Source organism: Protomyctophum bolini, assembly GCF_963924005.1.
Source record: "Protomyctophum bolini genome assembly, chromosome: 4".
Lineage (NCBI taxonomy): Eukaryota > Metazoa > Chordata > Actinopteri > Myctophiformes > Myctophidae > Protomyctophum > Protomyctophum bolini.
Genome location: NC_137865.1, coordinates 14,639,710 through 14,665,663, shown reverse-complemented (window position 1 = coordinate 14,665,663; position 25,954 = coordinate 14,639,710). Strand labels below are relative to the sequence as shown.

General features: G+C 41.9%; 1 protein-coding gene across 1 annotated transcript; it reads left to right on the top strand.

Moving 5' to 3' along the window:
- The first annotated feature begins 2,507 nt into the window (after positions 1-2,507).
- On the top strand, positions 2,508-22,287 carry herpud1 (homocysteine-inducible, endoplasmic reticulum stress-inducible, ubiquitin-like domain member 1). The gene is made up of 8 exons (XM_080762377.1): positions 2,508-2,841; positions 6,416-6,493; positions 8,140-8,217; positions 10,460-10,716; positions 11,498-11,608; positions 12,927-13,316; positions 18,273-18,399; positions 19,451-22,287. Exons 1-8 carry the CDS (start codon positions 2,689-2,691, stop codon positions 19,637-19,639), a joined length of 1,383 nt encoding a protein of 460 aa, XP_080618503.1. The 5' UTR covers positions 2,508-2,688; the 3' UTR covers positions 19,640-22,287.
- The last annotated feature ends 3,667 nt before the right edge of the window (positions 22,288-25,954 follow it).

The window sequence follows — 25,954 nt, the reverse complement described above, 5'->3', positions numbered from 1 at the left end:
GTCTATGATTGATTGATTGATTGATTGATTTTGAAAATGTGTTTGTAGAATACCCAAGCCCCAAGGTGGGGTTGGTAAAATGTGTTTGTAGAATACCCAAGCCCCAGGTGGGGTTGGTAAAATGTGTTTGTAGAATACCCAAGCCCCAAGGTGGGGTTGGTAAAATGTGTTTGTAGAATACCCAAGCCCCAAGGTGGGGTTGGTAAAAGGGCCTTTCTGATGTACAGTACTCCCTATAGCCTCACAAAAACATGCAGTAATCCTGGACTCTAAACTGCCTCCCCTGGCCAGCCGGGTCACCTGATGGAGGGGAAAGGAAACTGGTTGGAACGTGTTCCTTCCATACTATGGAAATTCTCCCCTGTCAGGTGAAAAGAAGCAGCTTGGACTCCTCATGCATTGCAGGAAGCATGAGGTCAGTCCGTTGCTCTCCCCAGGTTGGCAGAGGGAGTGTAGCGCCTAGGTATACACTAGACGAGTCTCTAGACAATTGACACTGGGTGAAAAAAATGGGTTACAAAAATCGTGCATGGGATGAAAGTTTAAGGTAAAATAAAACGTTTGTAGAATGGGTACAGTTCAAGGAAAGTACAGGTCAATACAAAATCTGCTAAAAGGATATGAACAGTACAATAATTAACAGTTTAACGGGACCCTTTGGTGGGTCGCAGTCTCGCAGATACATTGTTATATGGGTCACGAGTAAATGCCCTTTTAATTTTTGTTTCCTACATTTTGTTTTTAATTATAATTTTTTCAAAACATGGGAATTAAATCATGAATTAAAAACAAATGAAATGATTTTTCAAAAGAATTCCATAAATTAGAAAACAAATGCTTAATATGGCATAGGAGTGGGCTTGGTTTTCTGGTGCCACTGAAAAATTGTCCATTAATTTTTCATAAATTATTTTAAGCCTATAGAATCACACCATTCAAGTTCCTAGTGCTTCATGACCATAAAACCTTTGATTCTGTGAAAACGAAACAAAATAAAGAATATTGATTTATATGATAAGGTTTCATGGGCATGATTCACCAGGATCCTGGATGGCTTGATTCTATAGGTTTAAAATAATTTATATAAATATTTTTGTAAATCTCTATGCATAGGGGGAAAAAAATCAGTGGAACCAGAAAACCACTGCTACGCCGACCTACAAGCTCACAACGTGGTGTGAAGCGTTTAGTTTGGGTCCTAATTACTCTTTTGGGTTGTAGTAGGTTGTTTTACGGTGGTTGTCTAAATAGTTTTTATAGTAGGTAAATGTTTTGCACCGAAATGGAAATTCTTGGCCGAAACCGAATACCGAATATAGGAAACAGTTGGCCGAATACCGAATATCCGAATATGATTAATATTATATATATTGCTACCATTGCTGTCATGGCCGTACCTTAAATCTACTTTAGGTTATGGCAAAACTTTACTTAAATAATAATCACTATTATGGGTCCATAAAACATTTATTCAGCTCTTTTGAATGCATTCATTGCATACACTATTTGGAGATATATTTTCTGCCTATTCAGGCCGAAACCTAATAGACCGAAAATGCATGTAGCAATTTTCTGCCGAATATTTTCTGCGGACGAATATTCGGTGCATCACTATAGTTTTGAATGTATGCAGTCAAGCATGTTGTGGTGACTTTGGTATAGCACTTTTAGAAACTTTTGGTATTTAAATTTCATGTAAAGATGTTTTGCATCTTGGACACAAACTTCTATATATCATATATATGCTATATATCTTAAAATCGTTTATAAGTTACAATGCCTCAAACTGATACAAAATGCAAGTGATTGGTTATTATGATGCCTTTAAAATGATTTGCATTTATATTTAATCGTATATTTATTTGACAAGATTGTTCAATGATTAAAAAAACTACTTTTGACATTCTTTACTGATGTTATTTTTTAACAATAAAAATAATAATAATTATGTTTCATACCTTTTTAGACAATTTTAATTAAATGTTTCTGAATGTTTTCTTATGAATACGATCACACGATATAAATGTATCACTGTTCACATGTATGTATTAAAATCCTACAAGCTCACAACGCCTCTCTCACTGTGAGTTGAGGCATTGTGGAACTGAGGTATCACTGTGATAGTGCTGTCAAACAAGTATATAATATGAATGATATGATATTGATAATATCATCTATGAAAAGGTTTAATCTGCAACACGATTTCATACAATATGTAGTGGAGGTCCTCAGGTCCCTAGCTGCTTCATCTCCTCCTTGGCCCAAACAACATTGAAGAGCCTCGTCTACAGCATTTTTTGGGGCCCTTGACATTAAAAAGTTTGAGAACCACAGGAGCTGGACACTGTTGCGCATGCGCATTGCGCAACCATGAAAGCACAGTCGACCCTCCACGTCTGATCCATGTGATCACAAGTGCCCTGTTAGCCTATCAGGAGCGGCCACAGTGTGTTTGGAAACAACATTCCTCGCTACATTGACGCCTCTTGTTTTGTTTTCCGTGTGTGACAGTCAGCAGCAGTCAGCAACAGATTGAGACATACTTACTTCTTTACTTCCCTGTAAAACTGACACGTTTCCTTACGATCGAGCGGTATATTAATACGTTATTTGATCGGTTTCAAGGTTGTTACACTGGATCTCGTGCGAAACATCACAGACAGACAGAGATAGAGAGAGGGTTAGAAAATGGATCGGGGAGGCTTTCAACAAAAGACGATCACGTTTGTGATCAAAACACCCAACATGGCCCACGGGGACCAGACCGTGGAAGCGGTCGATCTGGACTGGACCGTGGTGGATCTAAAGAGACATCTGTCTGCGGTCTATCCGTCTCAACCAGTGAGTTGTCAGTGATTATTATTTAAGGCTAAACCCGAATGACGCTAGCAGTGTATTGCTAACGTCCCAGCAGTTACTTCTGGTCTAGGTTGCAATGGAATGTGAAAGCAGCTGGCACTAGGCTGAGAGTGCTGCTGCACCGCTGCTGGGCCTGGCATTACTACACACTACAATGATCAGAGTTAAAACTATACACGTATCTTCTTCTATGTCCTACCCGGGATTCGAACTCTCGAGGTCTAGATTTCTCAGTGGAAGAGTAGACCACCATTAGCCTTGGATCAAGACTATCAGGTGTGTTTTATAGAGTAGAGTGTAGACTTTTATTTTGCATGATCTATCATAGATATGCAAATGTTAAAATCGATAAACTACATAATCCTGGTCTTGATCCATTATAGAAATGTTGCAAATTGAGGCTAGTCCACCACCAACCCCTGCACCTGCAGCCTACTAGTTAACCCTAGCCCTGAGGCCCATTCTAAAAATGCCCTCTAAACTAACATGAATGTTGCTTTTTATATACACGGTATAGCAACATCTATTGTGACACAGATGCTGTCCGGGCTTGAAAGGTATAACAACGTAAAGGTGTAACTGTAACATTCCACCATATAGGTTAATTAAAATTATTTTATTTGTTAAAGGTGCAATTTGGAATTTATTGAACACTCAGGATTTTACTGTGTAGTTACAAAGTTATATATAGTATAGGATGGCATTCCCCTACAACTTGTATTGAAGTTTACAGCAGCCCTTTAACTCGGAGAGTGTAACAACACAAGAGATTACACAACTAAATCCTGGAAGCTGTGGCATTCTGATCCCTGGTGTTAAAAGTGCCCATAACAGGTTTAGCTTTCACTTTAACCACTTAAACCCCAGCATCCCTACAATAACAGAAACCAGAAAATACTCTGCTGGCTACAGGCAAGACAATTTGACTGTATCCTGAAGGTCATGACATACTGTATGTCCAGGCAACTATAGCCTGCAGCACCATTCATGGCTGCTGGTGGCAGTTGTGAAAAATAGGTTGATAACTGATAAGAACACGAAGTTGAAGGTCTTGAGATACCAGTTTGACAAGCTATTCTGTAGACCCTACTAACTGAACAGGTCGGACTGGTATTCATTAAAGCTGCAATCCTTACGTTTTCATAATGTCCCCCTCTCCAGGATTCGAACCCAAGTCTCACATGTGGGAGACAAATCTTCTACCACTTGGCCTGCCTAGGGTGATATGGTGCCTTGAATTTCAGTGGTGGAATGTTTTACTTGTCTTGAGTAAAGATATAAATACCACTATCTATATTCCTCTTTGTGACATCATCAACACTACAGTTCATTTGATGAAGGGGTCGTTCCTAGACGATGGAAAGAGGCGACTGTTTACTGTATACCAAAATCGTCCCCATGCAACATAGATGAATTGAGACCGATCTCATTAACGGCTCAACTCTCAAAAATATGTGAACACTTTGCTGGGAACTGGATTCTTAACAACATCACGCCAAACCTAGACCCCATGCAGTTTGACAGCCGACAGAACCGTTCCACAACACACAATCTAGTTAGTTTAATGGACTTTGTGTATACTGTAGTTGTGTGATGTTGCTGGCTCAGTGTGCACAGTAATTACAACAGTCTTTGCCATGGCCTTCGATGCTGTAGACCACACAGTGGCAGTGCAGTGTCTCCTTGATTTAGGGGTGAGACCAGGTCTGATTCCATGGATTTGCAGCTTCATGACTGATCGGCAGCAAAACGTGCGCTACCAAGGACACCTGTCTGATTGGGAATACCCCACATGTGGAGTCAGGGGACCGTATTAGGGCCTATAATCTTCCTAGCACTGATTAACAGCTCCCTCCAGGATGGAACACACCACTGGAAATATGTGGATGATATGACGTGTGTGACTCAGTAAAGGTTCTGGGGGTCACCATTCAAGCTAGCTTGAAATGGGACTGCCAGGTAGACCATATGTGACTAAATTTGACTGATGGACTGCTATTGGATTTTTTTGATTTTTTTTTTTAATGTCATGAAAGCAGGGAATCATAGCTTCAAATTGACATTGGTTGTTCAGTTTGACCCACCAGTTTTGGAGATATGGCTTATAGAGTAATGTCTTGCAGAAAACAGCGAGTTGAGAAAACAGGCTTGAAAGGTTCACTTCTGTGGTCTCTTACACCTAGCTACATGTTTAAGCATTTATTTCATATGTACATGTCAATTTCAGCTCCGACACTTATTTCAGACATGCTCTAGTATGTGAAGAGTCTGCCTGTGCCATTAACTCATTTTGGAGAGGAAAACAAAAAAAAAGGTTTTCTCCTCTGGTGAAAAGCTGGAATTTGCGCGATGGCAGGCTCTCAGTCAAATCTGGTCACATATGTTGACCTCAGCCAATAGAAAGCTCTCCTATGTCGCCTGAAGAAATTTGGGGTCCAAGACCCTGAATTGGTTTCAATCTACACAGGCTACGTGCGCCCGGTGCTGGAATATGCAGTCCCTGTCTGGCACATGAGTTCCTTGACTGCCAGCCAGACTAAAAGTCTGGAAAGAGTCCAGAAACGGGCTTGCGGAAACATTCTTGGCCGGAGGTACTCGGGATACACAAGAGCTCTCCGCACCCTCACATTGTGCACCCTAGCAGAGAGGTGCACCCACCTATGCCTTGACTTCGCCAGGAAGCTGTTCAAATCTAACTTCAGGAACTGGCTACCCCACCCCCCCCTCAGGAAAGAGATCTCTGGACGTCAAACTAGAAATGGAGACGACCTGGACACTATCATGCAGAACTTCTAAATGATAGTGGATTTTATATTTGTGTTTTACATTATTTGGATTTTTAGATAGGCTATTGCATTTTATATTTGATCGGCAAAATAATCAAAATCGGCAAAGTAGTAATTCACTTTTTCTAATTATTATAGTGGAATAAAAGTACACATACAACATTGGCTACCGTCCACCATGGCCTTCAGCGAGTCATTGGTCTCTCTCAAAAACATTGGCAAAACATGTTTTTGAGTAAATGTACTTACCGGTAGTTCCTTTACACCACTGCTGAGCTTCAGGCAGTACTGCAGTCAACCAATATGTCCTACCTGACACATAGATATATAATAAAATAGATGCCTCATTGGCCGCTGCAGTTTGTTGTAGACATGTGTCTCCAGCGTTAGTCAAGCGCTAGTGCGGAAGGCACGATGTGTCGCTGCCACTCAAGTGAGTAAGTACGGCGTGTCACAGCGTGTTTTTTCTCGGACATCAATTCAATCCAAAGGAGCTTTATTGGCATGAGAAAACAATGTGATGCATGCGGAAGCTTGGCAAGCTTCCGCATCACCCACTTTACCATTGCACAGGAGAGAGAAGCATCTTTTTGGTTTTCCTTTAAGTTGTATCAGCTGAATTAGTTAGTACAGTGCTGCTTATACCTTCATAGGTTATCTTTTTGTGAATGCTTGTGTACTTATCTCACTTCTCTCTTATGTGAAGCACTTTATAAAATGTGCTTTAAAAAGTCTTACTCACTCCAACCCATTTCTCTCCATGTGTTCAGGCGGTGACTGACCAAAGACTGATCTACTCTGGAAAACTACTGCCTGACCACCTACACCTGAGAGATATCTTCAGACAGGTGGGTGACACGTTGATTCAAATATCACCAAAGTGGAAAAAGCGGCACTCCAAAATAAAGCGTGTGGCCCTCTGAGCATGGCAGTGCCATTCTGTCTAATAATAATAATAATAATAATAATAAAACTTTATTTGTATAGCACCTTTCATGACATGAAATGCAGCTCAAAGTGCTTTACATAAAAATGGAGAATAAAAGAAAAGCAAGGCAACAACATTAAAAAACAAGCAGTAATGCAATACAGTGAGGACATGAATAACAAAAATAAAAGATCAATTAAAAGCAATGTTGTAGAAGTGGGTCTTGAGCTGAGCTTTAAAAATGTCTACAGAGGCTGCCTGACGAAGGTACAGTGGGAGCTTGTTCCATGCCGACGGCCCGTAGAAGCAAAAAGCTGCTTCCCCGTATTTTTTAGTTGCCATTTTTTTTTGCAAAGCGAGCAGGCCAGCAGTGGAAGACCTTAGGGGGCGGTTTGGGACATATTTAGGCAGGCAGTCATGTAGGTAGGAAGGTGCGAGACCATTGAGAGCTTTATAGACAAGTAAAATAATTTTAAAATCAATCCTAAAGTCTAGCTGCATTTGCTTATCAACACGAACCTTGGTGCAGTGAATGTTAACATCTGTTTAGGTTTGCATGGTATAGATCAGTGGAAATGGGTGATGTGCACACCGCTAGATGATAAACTGAAAAAAAGAAAGAAAACTGTTTATAAATGCCACGTTTATAAAAAGTCAAGTCAACTATAAATAGTTAGGTCAAGCCTTGACCTGGCTGAAACATGCTGTGCCTGAAAGAGGCAGACTGCAGGGTCGGTCAGTAGTACACACTATACTACACAGGCTAGTATTTCATGTTTTGCAACATGGTTTACATCTATGAATCCCTCATAGTGTCTCATGTTACTGGAGAGAGAAGATAACCTGTAAACTGATCCAGACAGTCACACAAAGGTATATACATCCGCATAGAGCCACCTGTTGTTGTTGTCAGGGATAATCCTCTGTCTAGAGAAAATGAGTTCAGACAGAGTGGCTGCATTTCAGCTTGATGACAGTTCTGGAGTTATGTTTATTAGGCGAGTGGAGTGCTAGTAAGCACGATCGCAGCAACCAGACACCACCTCAACCCTATTCTGATTCTGGTAGTGGGATACCTTCTAAATCAGTAGTTCTCAAACTTAAGATTTTAGCTGATATTGTTGATATTGCACTACTGTGTTCTGTTATATACTGTTTATAATTTATTACTAAATGTATTCTTTAACCCATTTTGGGCGGGAACCCCTTTTGGTGTTGGCATTATGTTATGCTTTAGCTATTGAAAAATTGCAGATCTACAAGCTCATAGGTCTGCTATTTTTGAAAAATCGAAGAACGACTGACATAGAAACATGGCTTTTTCAGAAAACTGTCAGGATGTAAAAGACATTTTTAGAATCTGATCTCGGGTCAGAATGGAATACATTATACTAATGTGTTTGAAAGTAGTATAGTACTACTTCTTGTGTGCGTGTGTGTTTGTGTGCACGCGTGCGTTGCTGTGCGCGCGTGCGTGAGCACGCTCTATCACTATCAGCAGTGTTACTTGGAAGTGTTGCCACGTTACTCTTCTAATCTGTTGTTTATCTCTGCCATCCATCCCAGACTGACTGTGCTCCCACGCTGCACCTGGTGTGCTCTGCTCGGGCCCCAGCCAGAGGACCTCTGGGAGCCAGACCTAAGGTAATTACACCACTGATACATGTCTACAAGTTTAAAGTAGTTTAGACTAGAGCAGTGCTTCTTTTTCATTTCAAACACCACCATAACTCTGAGAGTGCCCAAATGCAATCAAATGTGGTCCCCTCCAGTTTATGATATCTTTAGTTACTCTGCCACACGGTGGCAGCAAACGTTAATATGTTGTGCGCGATGCGATGAAAGATCACAAATCGGATCCGAACCTCGGATGGATGATGATCAGCGCCTTATCTTTCAGAGAAAAGAGCCAAAGAAGATCCTACTTTTAATGGGACCCGTCACCCTATGGAGTGCACGCCATAGAGTTATTAAGGATAGAGTGAGGACCGGGAGTGACTGTGGTCTCTAATTTGAGACGACAGTCACGCACTGACGTCACTGAACATCCGTTCACCTCCATGAACGTGCTGCAGTTCCACTTTTGGCCAGTAGGTAGTGGCAGTTCGGGGGCTTGGTGCGTGTGCTGTGCACGTTTCCTGGTGCTGTTAAAAGTAAATTTTCAGCTAAACCGTTTCATATTTGATTTAGAGCTTTATCCAAGATTTCTCGTAGTTGCCATACAACTGGTGTAGATGGAAAGTATGAGAATTCTCGTAGTTTGCTGTAGTTTCATGGAACATTCAGGGTTCTCTGTCACATTTATATATTCATGATTTTGGTTATCACCAGCAAGGCCAAATCAATCAACTTACTACATCTCATGGAATGTAAGGTCTCACTCTCAACAATACAGTATGTCAGTCTTGTTATCTTTGAAACTGAAAATGTCACTGGCCCACTTGCACAAGCAAATAAATGGTTTCCAGGACCAGGACGCAAGTTATTTGCGTAATCCTAACAAACAAATAGTTATATATGGATCAAAAAAAGAACAGTGACCAAGGAACTCTTGTGAAAAGGGTGCCACAACCTGGCATGGCAGGGTGAGTAAACGATGGCTTTCATGGTCACTCACACTCACAGGTGAAATGTTGGTGTAACATGCTCCGCTGACTGTAACAATATATTAAACAAACAAGGTCAAATTACAGGGCTTAAGACAAAAAAAAACGGGTAAAATAAAGTACAGAATATGATGGGAGAATAATCTAGCATCCAGGATATACAGTATAGAGCCATGTGTGCTGATCTGTTTTGAGCTAGAGTTATTTACAGGTTACAGTTATTTACAGGTACACACACACTGATACGTTGGTGTAACACTTGATTTGCATACTGCTTTACATTTGATTGATGTGGCACCCCACCTGCCTGTATTCAGGGAATCCAATAAACAAGAGTTTTTTGCCAGGTGCTTTAAAAGCGCCTGGACTACGGATAACGGGTGGCGGTGGCTCAGGGGTAGATGGATGGTAACCGCAAGGTTGCCAGTTATTTGCCAGTTATTATTTTATTATTATGTAGTTATTAGATTAAACTTTTAGAAATAATATCACTCAAAACATCGGTCATCGGCTACGACTCTTCAAAATTGGGATTGGCATCAGACACTAAAATGTGGCATCGGTCAGCCTCTAAATAGTCTTGTGCCTCTATAGTAGAACAGCTGCACAGCTCTCATCTCATTAGCATCCAACCGAGGAGTGTTCAGTGCAGATTTGAGATCTCAAATGCTGCTAAATGTAGATTTCTTCAGTTTCACATCACTTGCAGAAGTTCCCAGTGTCCCCAGGGTCGCAAAAAATAAAATAAATTAACCCTTTAAGCCCTGAATAATTTATTGTATGAAAATGGCAGATCTAGGCCTAGTATAAGCTCACACAAAGCATTGCAAAATGCTGTAGATCTGCTATGTTCAAATGATTAGAAAATACTTGATATGTTTTGCAATGATGCCCATTGGCCAAAATAGTGATACTAAATAGGATGTCGTTAAGTTAAGAATGCACCAGTATATCGTTGCTGTCGGACAGAAACCTCTTATCTCCATTTTGTTTTTAAAATAATAATCTGCCTAAAATATATATAATTATTTATACAAATATTAAATATATATTTAAAACCATTAATCGTTAATCAGAACTGTGTGGGCGTTGCCTCCCTCACTTGGTTGTTCATAAAGTTTAAGGCAGGTTTGTTTTTATAAACAATCTTTGTAAACATCTCTCGGGCTGGTATTAGGAAGTACAGTAACTGCCATATCAAATATTCATCTGTTTATCGGCGTGTACCTTTTACCAGAGTAGTCCCTGACACACCCTGACATTTCTTTCATTCTTTTCAGGTCAGAGAGACGGAACAGCTCCATGCTGCATCGGCCTCCACAGTACAGACCTCCATGTCCAGTTCTGCCTCCCCCTCTTCCCCTGCACAAAGTACCCCAACACCGCCACCTGCACAAAGTACCCCAACACCGCCACCTGCACAGAGCCCCCCAACGACACCAGAGCTGAGGCAGAGGAGGCATGCAGCCCCCGCAGCCTCCACTCCACGACCAGATCACACACAAGCGCAAACACCGGCTTGGCCTGGCATTGCAGTGTAAGTCAAACATACAAATATTTAGGCTCCACTGGTGCCAGCTGTCTATTTCAACTTTGAAAATGTCTGATATATGCTCTTTCGTACAGTGAAAACAAATATGATATTGATACAATTAGAAATGATGTCGGACATTTTTGATTGTGCTAATTGACTGTATCAACTGGGACACAGATAATTATTAATATTGACGATGATAATGTCTAATATACCTATTGGTATTTTTAAGTGGTGCAACCACTTCTACATCCAGCTTTGTCCACCTGTGTACCTGTGTACCTGTGTGTGTCTTTGAGCCTGAGTATGTTACTTATTTATACCAGAAGGGGGCGCCAGAAACAGAGAGAGGGGTAGTGCTGTGTCTCTAATGAGAGAGAGAGAGAGGGGGGGGGGGGGGGGGGGATTGCACCACTTGGTTCACACAGGTGTGATTTTTAAACAGTGCCTGATATACCTATAAATCAGAATATTCAGAAATTATATCAGTATAATTTCTGAATATGTAACCTAATTTGTATAGTCTTAAATTATCTACCTATTATTTCTATATTCATAAATGATGTATAAAAAAAATAATGATCCAGCTATTTGCACTGTCGAGACATCTTTGTTTTGGGACGGTGTGTGCCTTTGCTGTTGAATACATAAACCAAGTGAATGATCTCATTATGTTTTACTTTCAAATATGACTTTGTCATGTGGGAGAGTGAGCAAGAACTACGATTAGTTTTGTTTGACTCTTGTTCGCTCTCTTTCTTTCTATTGTTGTTGCTGCCTGTAGGCCTGGTGTGGCGGAGATGGCTCAGCCAGCCTTCCCTACATACTCCTTGTACAGCCCTCAACAGCTCCTCTGGCTCCAGCACGTCTACGCTCGACAGTATTACATGCAGTAGTGAGTCTGACATCTCATACATGTTTTAACCCATTTACACCTGAGCTCGATTCTACAAAATGTCTTCTAAATCATGACCGTTTTCTGAAAACCGTGTCAGTGGTGCTCAACCTTTTTCACACCAAGGACCCGTGGACCCCCATCTGAAAATATGTTGTTCCAGGGACCCCCCAGAAGCAAAGATTTGAGTTAAAAATGTTTGCTCTGAAAGAATATATTCAAAGATTTGCGACACATTTTCGACACAAAATAGCAGATTTACAAGCTCGTAGTGCGGCACTCGGTGCCGCACTACGAGCTTTTTACGTAGATCTGCACATGCATGAGAGAATGAGAGAAATGCACATGCATGAGAGGATACTTGTCAAGACAAGAAACGGATCCGAATTGCAAACAAGGTTGTGTTTTTATATATCATCACTGTTGGGAGGATACCACTTAACTCCATTTTTGACTTGATTAGATTTTTCTCACCCTTTCGTCTGTGTTGTTTAGAATGAAAAGTATCAAAAATCGCTTCGGAAAGAACTCCATTGCATCTTCAAGCTGCCTGTAAAAGCAACTAACTCCACCACCTCTCCCCTGCGTGCCACAGGGCTGCTGCAGTCAGACTCGCGGAGCGGAAAATATAAACACACTTTAGCGCGGCAGGCAGGGTTTTTTCCCCCCTGTAGTCCTGTTAAAAATAACTATGCGTTTTACCCGTTTATGAAACTTGACGCTAATGTTATGAAAACAATTAAATCTATTTCTAAAATCTATGTGCTTTAATGAGGAGAGCAATGTGACATAAATTAGTTCATAGAGTATTTCTCTCGCTAGTTTACTGAAACGGCAACTCTGTCTCCGCGAATCCCTCTTTGCAGAAGTTATTGTAATATTTAAAGTCCTGCTTTACAGGCTTTAGTTTAGACATACATTGGTCCGACTGTCATTAGACCGTCAACCTACCTCAAACCCTAACCTAACCCTAATGTAACTGCAAGCGCGAAGCAGCGCATGGCCGACTGTTGTTTCCACATGTCGGTCCGTTGGTGTGTCTAATCTGCGTGTGCATCCCTTTGCGACGCACACGCAGCTTGGAGTTCCATTGTCAGTCTGTATATATAAATATATAATCTGCAAAAAATATCATCACATTGCAATTCAAGCTCTCGGTGCACATATTTTCCATCTTTTGCTGGACTGGTTCTTTTATCCATCATTTTATCCATCCATTTCCTATATAGTTCATGATGTGCACCATGACTATTCATTATCATAACTCTGATGAACTCAAGTCTAAAATGTTCCTCCTGTCCTTGTCCTCGACCAATAGCCATGCAGCTTTAGCAGCAGCGGGCCACAGCACAGCGTCCATGGCGCCAGCGGCCACCACCTTCGGTCCGTACCCTCCCGTTCCCGCCCACCACCAGGCGCCCGTCCCGGCCGCCTTACCCAACCAGAACCCCATCGAGCCCCTGCCGGCCAACCAGAACGCAGGGGCCCAGGACGGCGGCGCCTTCATCGACCCCGCGGCGGCCAATCAGAACCTGCGGATGAACGCGCAGGGCGGCCCGGTGATGGAGGACGAGGAGGACGTGGACCGCGACTGGCTGGACTGGGTGTACACGGTGGCGCGACTGGGCGTGTTCCTCAGCATCGTCTACTTCTACTCCACCCTGAGCCGCTTTGTCCTGGTGATGAGCAGCCTTCTCCTCATGTACCTGTAAGTAGAGATGGACCCGTACCGTTCTATCCTTCTCCTCATGTACTGTAAGTAGAGATGGACCCGTACCGTTCTATCCTTCTCCTCATGTACTGTAAGTAGAGATGGACCCGTACCGTTCTATCCTTCTCCTCATGTACTGTAAGTAGAGATGGACCCGTACCGTTCTATCCTTCTCCTCATGTACTGTAAGTAGAGATGGACCCGTACCGTTCTATCCTTCTCCTCATGTACTGTAAGTAGAGATGGACCCGTACCGTTCTATCCTTCCCGATACCGATTCCGATACCCATAACTTGCGTATCGGGAGTGTTGGGCCGGAGGAGTAGGATGAAGTCTTTACGTCCTCCCCGTGAGGGCTCCTCGCTATTTGTGAGTCGATAGGATACAACAGTGGTGAGTCTGACAAGACAGAAATATGTGTGGGGAGTAATCAAATAAACGCCACACAACCAAGTATAAATCAGGCATAATGTCTCTGTCAATGGAGTGCAGAGTGAGGATTTTATTGCTTTAATAACAACACTGGGAGCTAGAAAGATACAGTCTACCGTTAATTATCAATGGAAGCATGCAACATGAAGATACAAAGATACATCCGTAGAACAGCTACAAATAAGCTGATCTGGCTTCAACTGCTACAAACTACAGATAATGCTGTGTAGCTAGCTTTGTATCCTTCATGTTTTGTATCTGCCAGTGTGAACGCAGCAAAAGTCTCCTGTTGTGTCTGTGATGTTCAGTGTTCACCCCGGCCTCTGGATGTGTTTTTCAAACAGAACCCAGTCCCCGTGGTGATGTTTTATTCAGCATGGCAAACTGGCCGAGGCCACTTAATTTGCATTGGGTTCTGGGAGAGCTGTCACATACACACACGGGAGCTGCCCAGTGCCCGCTATCAGAGCAGCTCCATTGTAGCAGGCGTAATTAATTACAGTGTCTTGTTCAGAGACTGACCGGTCTTGGCAGATATATGGGCCATTATTAGATTTTGTTGTTTAAATTATTGACAATGGTATTGGAAATGATGTCCTATTTTGGGTACAGGAACTCATAATGCGTCACGATGTGTTGTGAGCCTGTAGATGGTGTGTGTGTTTAGGATATTTTTGGGGGCTTTTCCTGCCTTTTATTTGATAGTGTACATAGAGCTGACAGGAAATGGGGTGAGAGAGATGGGGAGTGACACGTAGCAAAGGTCGTCTGGATCGGGAGTCGAACCCGCGACACGCCTAGGTGCGTGTAGATGTTATAGAAACTATAGATGGTCTATTTTTTTACATTATTCATTCTTTATTTAAGTGTCATGCTTCCGAAGAAGCCCAGCCCATATGGACTTACAGGACACGTTTTACAGTTTGCAAACAATGATCAAGTGAATACTAAACTTACACCCAAGATTCTTACAAGGCAGATTACATAATATACAACTTAAAATAAAATTCACCATTAAGCCTGTAACGGAGTCACAAGGACCTACTTGAAGAGCTGAGATTGTGTTATACTCCAGGCTCTAGAAACAATCTGTGCTGTCCTAAATACTTCATTATTAAATAACCACTCGAACACATTCCCAGAATAGTTCAGCATTGTGTTGTTGCATTGCCTCAAACAGTGGAACCCTCAAATCATCATACAGGGAACAATAAAACATAAAATTAAATTCATTTTCCACATCATTTAGGTCACATATATTGCAGTACATAATCTATTCTCTTCTGGCACCGCTGAAAACCGAGCTACCTCAATAGCCAGAGGCAGGATACCAGTTCTCAGCTGGGCACACAATGACATCGAGGACCTCCCTAGGGAGACGCTCGAGAGACATCCTAACTTGTTCAGGCCTAGTTCGGCAGCTAGAGGCCGGATCAAGGCAGAACTGTGTATGCCTTGATCCCGCCTCTAGCTCCCGCTGATTGGCCAGGCCGTTTGGTGGCCAGAGCATCGAGTCTGCCTGTGAGTTCCCAGATGGTAGCAGGAACCCAGTGTACTCTCTGCTTTCATATGGCGGAGTCGGGTTACATTGGAGCTGCCCACGATGGCTATCTGAGCAGCTCCATGTAGCAGGTGTATTCATTAAAGTGTCTGATTCAGGGCACTCCGCTTAAGCGGCTGTACCATTTCATTCACACGTCTTCCCAGACAGTAATTTTAGCACCCAAAGCTCCTCTCCAAACCAGACTGAAGTGTGTTTTGTCATCCGAGACCTGCCTGTTTGCCCTGTAAACAATGAAAGTTAAAGCTGCATTCCGGAACTTATTTAAACCCATTTAAGACCTGAGACTGATTCTACAAATGTTTAATAAATCAGACCAAAACTATAGAGGGAATGTGCATGCATAAAGCGAGTGGCAAATCGAGTGCCAAAGTGACTTTAACGTTGTTTAATCAGATAGGACCTTTCTGTTTGGATGTACAGTATGGGCTGTCAAGGCCAGAATGTAGTTTTTTGCCACTCAGTAGGCGTTCCCACACAACGTCCGGGTATGATGATGTCACACGCATACCCTCTATGGCACTGAAGACAAACGTGGTGTTGTGTGAGCAACCTTGTGCAAAATGCATAATTTTGCAGTCCAGTGCTATCACCAACATGACATTATATTTTGTTCATATTATTATACTTATACATCTTCACAAACAATGATAGCTCACTCAGACTGTAGCAAATGAACATTCAGCATAATGAAATGTCTCAGATCCTACAAAAACGTGTTGAGGAATGTGAATCTCATACTGAATGTAATGTACTTTTGTTTTGTTTCAACAAAGCACATTGCAAAGCCTATATAGGAGCTTCTTGAGGATCTGTACGTTCCGTGTGAAACCTGTCATGCCAGGCCTTCATGTTTCACTAGAGCAAACAGGCTTAAAGCATCTGACTTTAAAGTAAGCCCTCGAAGCACAGAGCGATCTTATTTAGCCGGCCACAGTGGCTGATGGATTACAAGATTTGTGTGCTGTTTTTTACTTTTATTTTAATGTGAAAGAAATTCGCCAGGTTAACTGGCATAGACTGTTCGAGTGCACAAACATTCCAGTCACTCACAACTAAAATTGAGTATTAGTTCTGTCATGTGGCATCATGGCATGTCACATGTGCTGGTTTCCTAGTGTTATTACACTCTGGCTGGAGTCTTAATGCTGTGTTCGCCATATGACTTTTTTAGTACCAAATTGTCACATTTTACTTAAAGAGGTAAACATTGTAAAAAATATCCAAACTACAAGCTCACAGAGCCTTGCAGTGCAAGGCGTTGTGAGCTTGTAGATTGGCTATTTTCACAATATTTATCTGTGGAACAGAGTCAAACTAAACCTAATTCCTACAATTCCAAGTGCTTGTGGCACTGCAGCAATGTAGCTCGTTTTGTAGCTAGTGTGAAGTGGGAGGCAGTGTAATGGTCTAATACTTATTTTCTTAGATGCTTTAGTTTTGAAGTAATATGAGCATTATAATAAATGTGATGCGTTATCAGTTTGGGCTGTATTCTTTTCCTGCATACGTATGTCCTGGTCTCCCTCTTTATCTGTTACATAATATCTGTTGTCCTGCCCTCCACCACGTATGCACGCAGGAAGCACACACACACACACACACACACACACACACACACACACACACACTTACACTCACACTCACACTCACTCTCTCTCTTGTTAACACACACTCACTCACTCACTCTCGTTAACACACACACACACACACACGCACACACCTCACTCTGTTTGCATTTGAAAGTTTGCTCCTGTGCAAACCTAAGGTCTGTGTGTGTGTGTGTGTGTACTGTGTACTAGTATTTATGGAGGAAAAGCTTGTTTGGAAGCCTGAAGCCTTTTATTATAAAAACAAGCTGCTACCCCTGTACTATTGTACTAGCTCCCCTTCTCGATCTCAGGAATGTAAATGTACTATAGATGCACTGCTGGTCATCATCGGTACGTCAACTGGCACTGTTCCAAATTCACCACTTTTACAAGTTTGCTGTTAAAATAATTCCTTCTGTACAGAGAAAACAAGTCGTTCTGTTGTGGATAAAGAATGCCTGTCTGGCGCATAGCTTCAACGTATTTATTGTCTTTTGCTTAGATATATTATCACTTTTGTATAAAGTATTGAGTAAAAGTCCTAAAACCTCATTTATAGGATGCATGGTTGCGCGACAAATTCGACAATGCTTGAAAATATTTTTCGCAACGGGAAACAACCACTGTTATGAAGTACAGTACAAATGAGGCTGTAGTGTACAGTATGTACTGTTGTGAAGCAAGGTGGCATTTTGGTGGTGGAAAACTTGTACTGTATGTTGAAAACTATTACTTTTCAGGGTATTGAAATAAGTACCCATTTGTTTTGTTTTTTTAAATGTTTATAAATGTGTAAAAAACCTTAACCACTTTTACTCTTAAAAGGTTTCTGAAATGGCTTGTAGAGCTTGAAGAATACAAAGGAGTGTTGCTTTTGACAGCACATTTTGATTTAGTTTGTCATAGTCTTTTGACAAAAATGTCATTTTGTTTTAGTCACATTTCTTTGTCTTCTGAAATGTTTTAGTCGACTAAATATAAGATTTTAGTCGACTAAATCTCCAGTTAATTTTGTCGACTATTTTTGCAGGCCTTGATAGTGTCGTAATGCCGGATTCTTTCACTTGCATGCATGCACAGCTACAAACTCACAATGTGTCGCAGCACGATGCATTGTGAGCTTGTAGATCTGTTATTTTCAGAGCCCAACCAGATTCTACTGGATCTCTTCTCAACTAGTCCCTCTGTATCATTTTAGTGTCTAGTTTCTATTTGTTGACAAAAGTGTCAATATATTTAGTCTTAGTTTTAGTCAGTGAAAAAAGGTAGTCGACAAACATTTTTGGTTATAGTTTTAGCGACAAAATTATACTGCAAAGATTTTCTAACCTCTCTCTCTTGCTTATCTGCCTTTCTCCTGCTCTGCAGACACACAGTAGGCTGGTTCCCTTTCAGAAGGAGACCCCTAGTCCAGGGACCCAACCTGCAGCGACCACAGGCCCAGCAACCTCCACAGGCTCAGCAACCGCCACAGGCCCAGCAGAACCCAGCTCCGGTAAGACACGTCTTTTTAAAGAAAATATATTCAAGTCCTTATTTTGTCCAGCTGTATTTTTTGTCATTGTTATTGTTACTCTTGTTACTCTTTTCTATGGCAGTGGTTCTCAACCTTTTACGCCGCGACCCTCAAATAATAAAATACTATATTTGAATAGGGGACCCCCCCACCCCAAAATGAACTGGGGACAGCACCCCACCCTGACAAGCACATGGAATTGTAGGATTTGAGGTATTAGATTTACATTTGACTCTGTTCCACAGATAAATATTGAGAAAAGTGCCGATCTTCGAGCTCACGTTGCAAGACTTAATAATTAGTTGTCAAGGACGAACTAAATGAGCGTTGCAACTGTCACAGACATGTGCAGAGCAAGTTCTGTCAGGGAACTCAACCCAGTGCAGTTGTTGACGGCCGTCCATTGAGTCCACGTCCACATCCACTCATCCAATCACACACTTTTCACGTTTCATTCTCAGACTGCTCTATTTAATCTGGAAGTTTGCACTACTCATCCGTGCTTGCTTTTGCTGCTGCTCTCACCACTGCTGTCTTGCTCAAACACTGCTTTTCACCCCCACCTCCCTAGCTACGACTGCTGTTCACCCCCACCTCCCTAGCTACGACTGCTGTTCACCCCCACCTCACTAGCTACGACTGCTGTTCACCCCCACCTCACTAGCTACGACTGCTGTTCACCCCCACCTCACTAGCTACGACTGCTGTTCACCCCCACCTCACTAGCTACGACTGCTGTTCACCCCCACCTCACTAGCTACGACTGCTGTTCACCCCCACCTCACTAGCTACGACTGCTGTTCACCCCCACCTCACTACGACTTGTTGTTTTGGATCTGCTGTTTATGTACGGGGGATTCGGATTCCCTGTGGTTGGGAGATGTGCGTTATACCTAAAAGCAGATCGAATTCATCGCCAAACCATATAAATATATTGCTAATTTTATATTCAATTAAATATATATTCTATCCATTCAATGTGCTGGCCTTTCCAGTTTAGCGCTAACTCAAAACCCTTCTGTGTGTTCAGGGGGAGGAGCCTGCCGACGGAGAGAGGGTGGGACAAGACGCTGCAGGTGATGAACCTGAGGCACAAGGACCAATGACAGCAGTGCTGGTCCCTGCTCATAGGGTGTCAGTCATGTGGACAGCCTGGGTGTTCTTCAAAAGCTTCTTCTCCTCACTCATACCTGAGGCACAGCAGGGTTTGGCCAACTGAACGCCTCTGACGTCAACGGATACTACAGCCAAGTTTTCAATCAAGCATTTTGAGTTGGGGACGGCTAACCCTGTTAACTGCCTCCTCCTTAGCCCTTTTGAAATGCTAATCTCTGCTTGTGTCCATCAGGGAATACCAAGCTTTTGATTGTGATAATGACATCTTATACAGTATGAGCTATAATATCTGGATCAAGGCAAAGGATTAAGCCTAAAAAAATCATAGATGTTTTCACGAGTCAACAGCTAGTTTGTAAAGGCTTTCAGCTTTGGCCCATGGGCTACACGGAAGTCGCTGACGTCCCTTTTGTGATTACCCAATATTCCGGAACCGTTTGAGTGAAAATAGCTTCCATTCCTACATTTGACCAATTTTTTTGAACTGTAAACTTGAACCCTGAACATTCATTCCACATTCTCCAAATGTACTTGGGGACAAGGGTGCTTTTAAAGCCCCATTTCTTAAAACTTACTGACAGAATGAGCTATGCCTGGCTCTTTTCCTGACTCCTAACCTACTCGGCCATCTGTGCAAGAATTTCTTCTGGACTGTTCCATAACAAAGGAGCCTTTTTTCCCATAAAAAGAAATCTTCAAATATTCATTATATTAGTGAAGCTTCTGCGGTTGTTGAACATGACATTACCAGTGATGCTACTTTCAGTCTTCCTCTCAGGGGATTTCTACATCCGGGCCCCAGAGTGGATTTATACATCCGGGCCCCAGAGTGGATTTATACATCCGGGCCCCAGAGTGGATTTATACATCCGGGCCCCAGAGTGGATTTATACATCCGGGCCCCAGAGTGTATTTCTACATCCGGGCCCCAGAGTGTCACACAGGCATTACTAAAGGCTCTTTTAGACTATGATCTGTAACCCTGAACCTACCATAACCTGAAACATGAGACCAGAACCCGCTGACGTTCTGCATGCCATGCTTTTCCATTATAACAACCAAGGGCTTGTGGAAGAGGAAGGTACGTAATTAAAACAAATAAATTACTAAATCAATATTTGCAACACGTCTCATTGCAAGCTTGTAGATCTGTTATATTCGCCATTTCAGAAAATACTATTGAAAGTATCGATTCTGAATTTAGTACCTGAGCAGGGCCCAAGTTGGGTTCTGTGAACGTAATCTGAAAAGTGTCAGTTCTGAATTTAGTACCTGAGCAGGGCTCAAGTTGGGTTCTGAACTGGTAATCTGAAACCGTTCGCAGTGGCCGTAGTGCAGTGGTTCTCAGCCTGTGGGTCGTGACCCCAAGGGGGGGGGGGGGGGGGGGTCTCCACATGATTTTGGGTGGGTCCCCAGATGACATTGAAGTGACAAGTTAAGGACTTTTCAAAGTAATCAACAAACTTGACTTTAGTGAGCTTCACTTGTCACTTTAATTTGTGAACTTGTAGATCGGCTATTTTCACGTGGCCTGAAAAGGTTGAGAACCACTGCCATCTCCATTAAGAATTATGGAGATCCACAATCCAGAACCTGTCAAATAAGTCACATCATGGCAACTTGACAACTTGGCTCTAGCCATAAGTCAGCTCCCCTGAGGGAGATTCTCTTGTTCAGCACTTTCACAGTGATGGATATGAGGCAGTTGAAGCGTAATACTTCATTTACATGATTCATCTTGCAACCCTTTCGACAAAATGAACATGGACAAGAATATGTATTTTCAGCAGGAGAAAAAAAAACCATTGACACAAAAAGGGTTGTATAAATTAGTATTAATTATAGACAGTAGGTCTTCAGTACTGATGGTGGAAATGCCGTACAAATAACATAATTTGAATGATCGTTATGGATGGCTTTTACATTAATGAGCAATGGTAGTAATATACAGCTCTACTCTACTACCACCTTGTGACCAAATGCAAACATGAGTGCTTCTTTCTGCCAAATTGTTGTGTATATATTCTGTAGATTACATTAATACAATACAAAGAAATAAGAGGATTTGTAAATAAATTATAAAATTGTCTGTACATGCAGCACTTTATAACAAAAATCCTATTATGCAAGCTTTATATATATATATATATAATATATATATAAATATACTTTTCACTTGGAGCTTTATGATTACTTGGGGCCCACATCTTCAGCAAGTCAAGTTCTAACGGATATGTTTTGAATAATGAATAAGTATCCTGCCATGTCGACAGGTATGATTGCTAGCTAAAAAATAAAATAGACGATCTACAAGCTCACAATGCATCACACCACGCCGCTTTGTGAGCTTGTAGTGTACGTGTGCCATTTTCAGCATACGACACCGGCTCACAACCAAGTATAGCCGCCAGACACATCAACTCCGGCTCACAACCAAGTATAGCCGCCAGACACATCAACCCCTGTCTGTCAGCAGAGGTTTCATGCTATTCTTTGTACTCTTATCATATGCTTTTTACATCTTTCTCTCACACACACACACACACACACACACACACACACACACACACAGCTGTACCCATAAGTTGCTGTTATAAAGTTAGCTTTGTGGTTGCCTTTGGGAATAACAATAGGTATTGACATTATTCACCAAGTGTAATCTTATGTTTTTTTCTTTTTATTCTCAAAATTGTGTTTTGGGAAATGGCAGAATGAAGTTGCAAAAGTGGATGCAATAAATTTTAAAGGATATGTGTTTTGCATTTATTGTCACAGTGTCTGAGTTGACCCTATAGTGTCCCTTTTAATGTAATAATGCGCTGTAATAATACATAATCATTTGGGGGAAAATAGCTCACACAGTAGAGCCCCCAAGGACCACCGTAGACGGAATATATAGGGTTTTAAAGTGGTGGTTAAAGTGCTTTGCTCAAGGACATTTGACCTGGTAGCTGTTGAAGGCAAAACTCTTTACCTCTCCAACCAGGCTTATGGATTTCAATAGGAGATCCACTATCCTGTTTTCTTAGTGAATATAATAACACCCAGGATTTTGCAGGGGCAAATTGATGTTATTAGCCTACAGTGAAAGATGGAGTCTTTATTGTTATATAAGGAGGTATAATTGTGCAGTATTTGTTAAAATGTGTGCACCCCCACCAGTTCATTAAGTATGCCTGGTTTGCCTGATGGGTGGTGAATGATCCACCTGAACTGAAGCCGCACCCACAGCTGTAGTTGTATGATAAAGGGGGAGGGGCTGATAGTGTGATGTCACTATATTACTGTTTATTTCATTGGCCTGTTTGACTGTCAAGGGTTCAGCCTCTAGGAAGAAACCCTAAAATCCTAAATACAAAGTTAACACACCATTGCACATAAAAACAACTCCAGGGTGTCTAATGAAGTACTATCACCTCATAGACAAATGAAAAACTGGAAAAATACAAAACCACGTAACCACGTAAAGGGATATTTCACTTTCATACATGTTTGGGGTCATTTTGACGGCTATTCAGGCTTTTGTGAGCATCCCAGACAGGTACGTTGTGAGAATCCCAGACAGGTACGTTGTGAGCTTGTCGATCTGCTATTTTCTGCAAAAGCTTTGCCCACGATACTGCTGAATGGATTTAAGTGGTTAAATGTTGTGAGAACAGTGCATCTACAGTAGCAGTTTGAGCCGATCTATGCAGCATCGAAAATGCCACGTTTACATTTTCGGTATACAGTATTCAATCCACTTTATTTATATAGCACATTTACACAAGGTTACCCAAGTGCTGCACAGAAAATCCAAAAAGGTAAATACAACTATTAACTATCCATCAGCTAAAACACCAGTTTTATATGGGAGGGGAGCTCATTCCATAATGTGGGGGCTACGAAAAGACTTGGTCACCTTGTCTTTAAACGTGTCTCAACTCATACACAGTCTGCAATGACCTTGGGGGATTATGCTAAAATCAATTCTGAAGCAAACAGCAAGTGTAGCCAGAATCGGTGTAATGTAGTCACGCTTGCAGGTTCAAGTTAAGAGACATGCCCCAGCATTTTGGACTAATTGTAAATGTGCAATGGAGGCCTGGTTCAAGCCAGTATAATGTGCATTACAGTAGTCCAACGTGTGGAAATATAAAAGCATGAATCAATCGCTCAAAATCATTAAAAGTTGGCACAGACTTTGAGCAAGTAGCCGCAGATGATAAAAGCTAGATCTGACCGCAGCATTCATCTGTTTGTCAAATGTAAGCGTATTATCCAATTTGACGCCAAGATTGGAGACCACTGGTTTAACATAAGGCTGCAGGGAACCCAGGTCAGCGGGTACAACAACACCAGGACCACTAGTCCCAAACACTACTATGACCTCTATTTACTGTCATAAGAGCCTTAATGTCGTTGAGACAATCAAAAAGAGGTGTCAGGGAGCTGTTGTTTTCCCTTTTAAAGGGCATGTGGATTTACGAATGTTTCTTAAAAACAAGTCTCAGGGAAGAAGATATAGACTAGAAGACACTAAAGTATAGGCCATGAGGGACTACGGAAGACGAAACAAAATGTCAAACATTTGACAGAAAAGCATCTCAGCTAAGATAGATGGGATGAAAACCAATCTATGGCACTGTCCCTGATACCAAGACAATGCTCTATAATCAGGATTCATGATCCAACCAGGACACAGAGTTTGTTGACTAGGTTGTTGAAACAGGGTTATTCTAGGTCATGTGACCTCAGGTGAATTTCCCTATCATGTGCCACATGTTACTGTAGATGAGGTCACCGGGAGCGCGTTATGGTCAATGAGAACAGTATACAAACATGCGCACGCACGCATGCACACACACACACACACACACACACACACACACACACACACACACAGAGAGAGAGAGAGAGGAGTTCCAGTAGGTTACCACCTGTAAAGGGTCAGTGTTTCAGTGAGTCCAGCCCTAATCCAACCTCCACTCTCTTGTTGTTGTTGTTCTCTGAGGTCTTCATACAATACAGTCTCCATCTCTGTGAGCTCATTTATAGCTTTGAAGAGAGCACATCCATCCAACAACAGATCTGATTCTCAGGGAATTACCATTAGAGAACAAAGTAGATAAACTCAGCCTTTAGTATCTAATTTCTCAGCTGAGCAGGTGCTTGTGAGAAGGGCTCTTTGTGCACATATACATAGCACTTAGTTCGTTTTCTTGAGAGGGTTGAAAGTGGATAGAAAGTAGAGATCAACACACCCTGTGATACAACCAGTTAGCTATAGATAACAGTCCAGCATCTTGTTCATCTCAAACATGTAGGGTAAGTTTGATTAATGGACACCTTGTAGGATCTTTAGAGTATTCTCCCTTGAAATACAACATGCATGTCCTCATGTTATATCATTGGTCTATTCGTCACTGAACGGTGTCCGATTAAGGTCTGTTACACTGTTTGTCAATGAACCGTGTCCTTAAGTCGCATGCAATACTTGGTCTATTTGTTGTTCCCGTGTTGCTGTGTTTTTAGCTGCAGTTGTTTAGAAGAGGTTAATGTGCAGCAGTGGACTTTATTGACTTTTTGTAATCTACAGTCAAGAGTATTAATTCTACTGTTATTGAGCTCATTTGAAAGGCATCTTCTACTGAATGTATAGCATCTGTTCTGTGGTATTTGGATATTTGCAAACCTTTTCCAGTAGCCATAGTTTAGTCTTCTGTTTAAATGAGCTCAGATTGGATGTCAGTTATTCATGCCTGGTGTATGTAGTGTACTTTGGCAAGTCGTCCTGAATTGATGGAAGCAGGAAAACAGACCGTTTCTGTCCAGTGTGTTGTTGAGAAGAGAGTGTGTTGTTGAGAGAGAGAGAGAGAGAGAGAGAGAGAGAGAGAGAGAGAGAGAGAGAGGGGGAGAGTTTGTGAAGTGTACTTTGACCAGTTCACCTTAAAGCACCTCTTTGTGAAAGACACGTTTGAATCAGACTGTGGGTGTTTTCATGTGTTCTGGTGATTATATGATTATGTTGTCGCTGATCGGATAAAAGGGAGCAAACTAGTTCTGGTGAATTTCAGAGGCTGTAAATCTAGGTGAAGTAAGAACAGTTGGTGTGAGATAGATCACATAGCGAGAACAAGTCCTGTGACCATCTGATCTCATTGACTACCTGTAGAGTAGAGGACAGGCGAATCAATTACAGCCCAGAAAATATTTGAATGAGAAATCCATGGTGTGAGAATCTTATCCTGAGTCCACAAAGTACCGCTGCCTCTCAGACTACATTTCCAAGGAAACCAGGGGTCTCTCAGTTTGGAGGTAAGTCTGTTTAGGTTGCTTGGAGACTGTCTCACATGACATCACACATTTAACTCTGACCGTGCACCAGCTAACAACTCAAACATCTTAACCAACTTGTCAAGGTGGGATGGCCAGGTGT

Excerpts from the sequence above, each read along its gene's own strand:
- herpud1 (XM_080762377.1), top strand. The coding sequence starts at position 2,689 with ATGGATCGGGGAGGCTTTCAACAAAAGACGATCACGTTTGTGATCAAA. Across the intron at positions 6,494-8,139 it reads TGAGAGATATCTTCAGACAG|ACTGACTGTGCTCCCACGCT; the intron begins GTGGGTGACACG and ends CATCCATCCCAG. Across the intron at positions 11,609-12,926 it reads CGACAGTATTACATGCAGTA|CCATGCAGCTTTAGCAGCAG; the intron begins GTGAGTCTGACA and ends CTCGACCAATAG.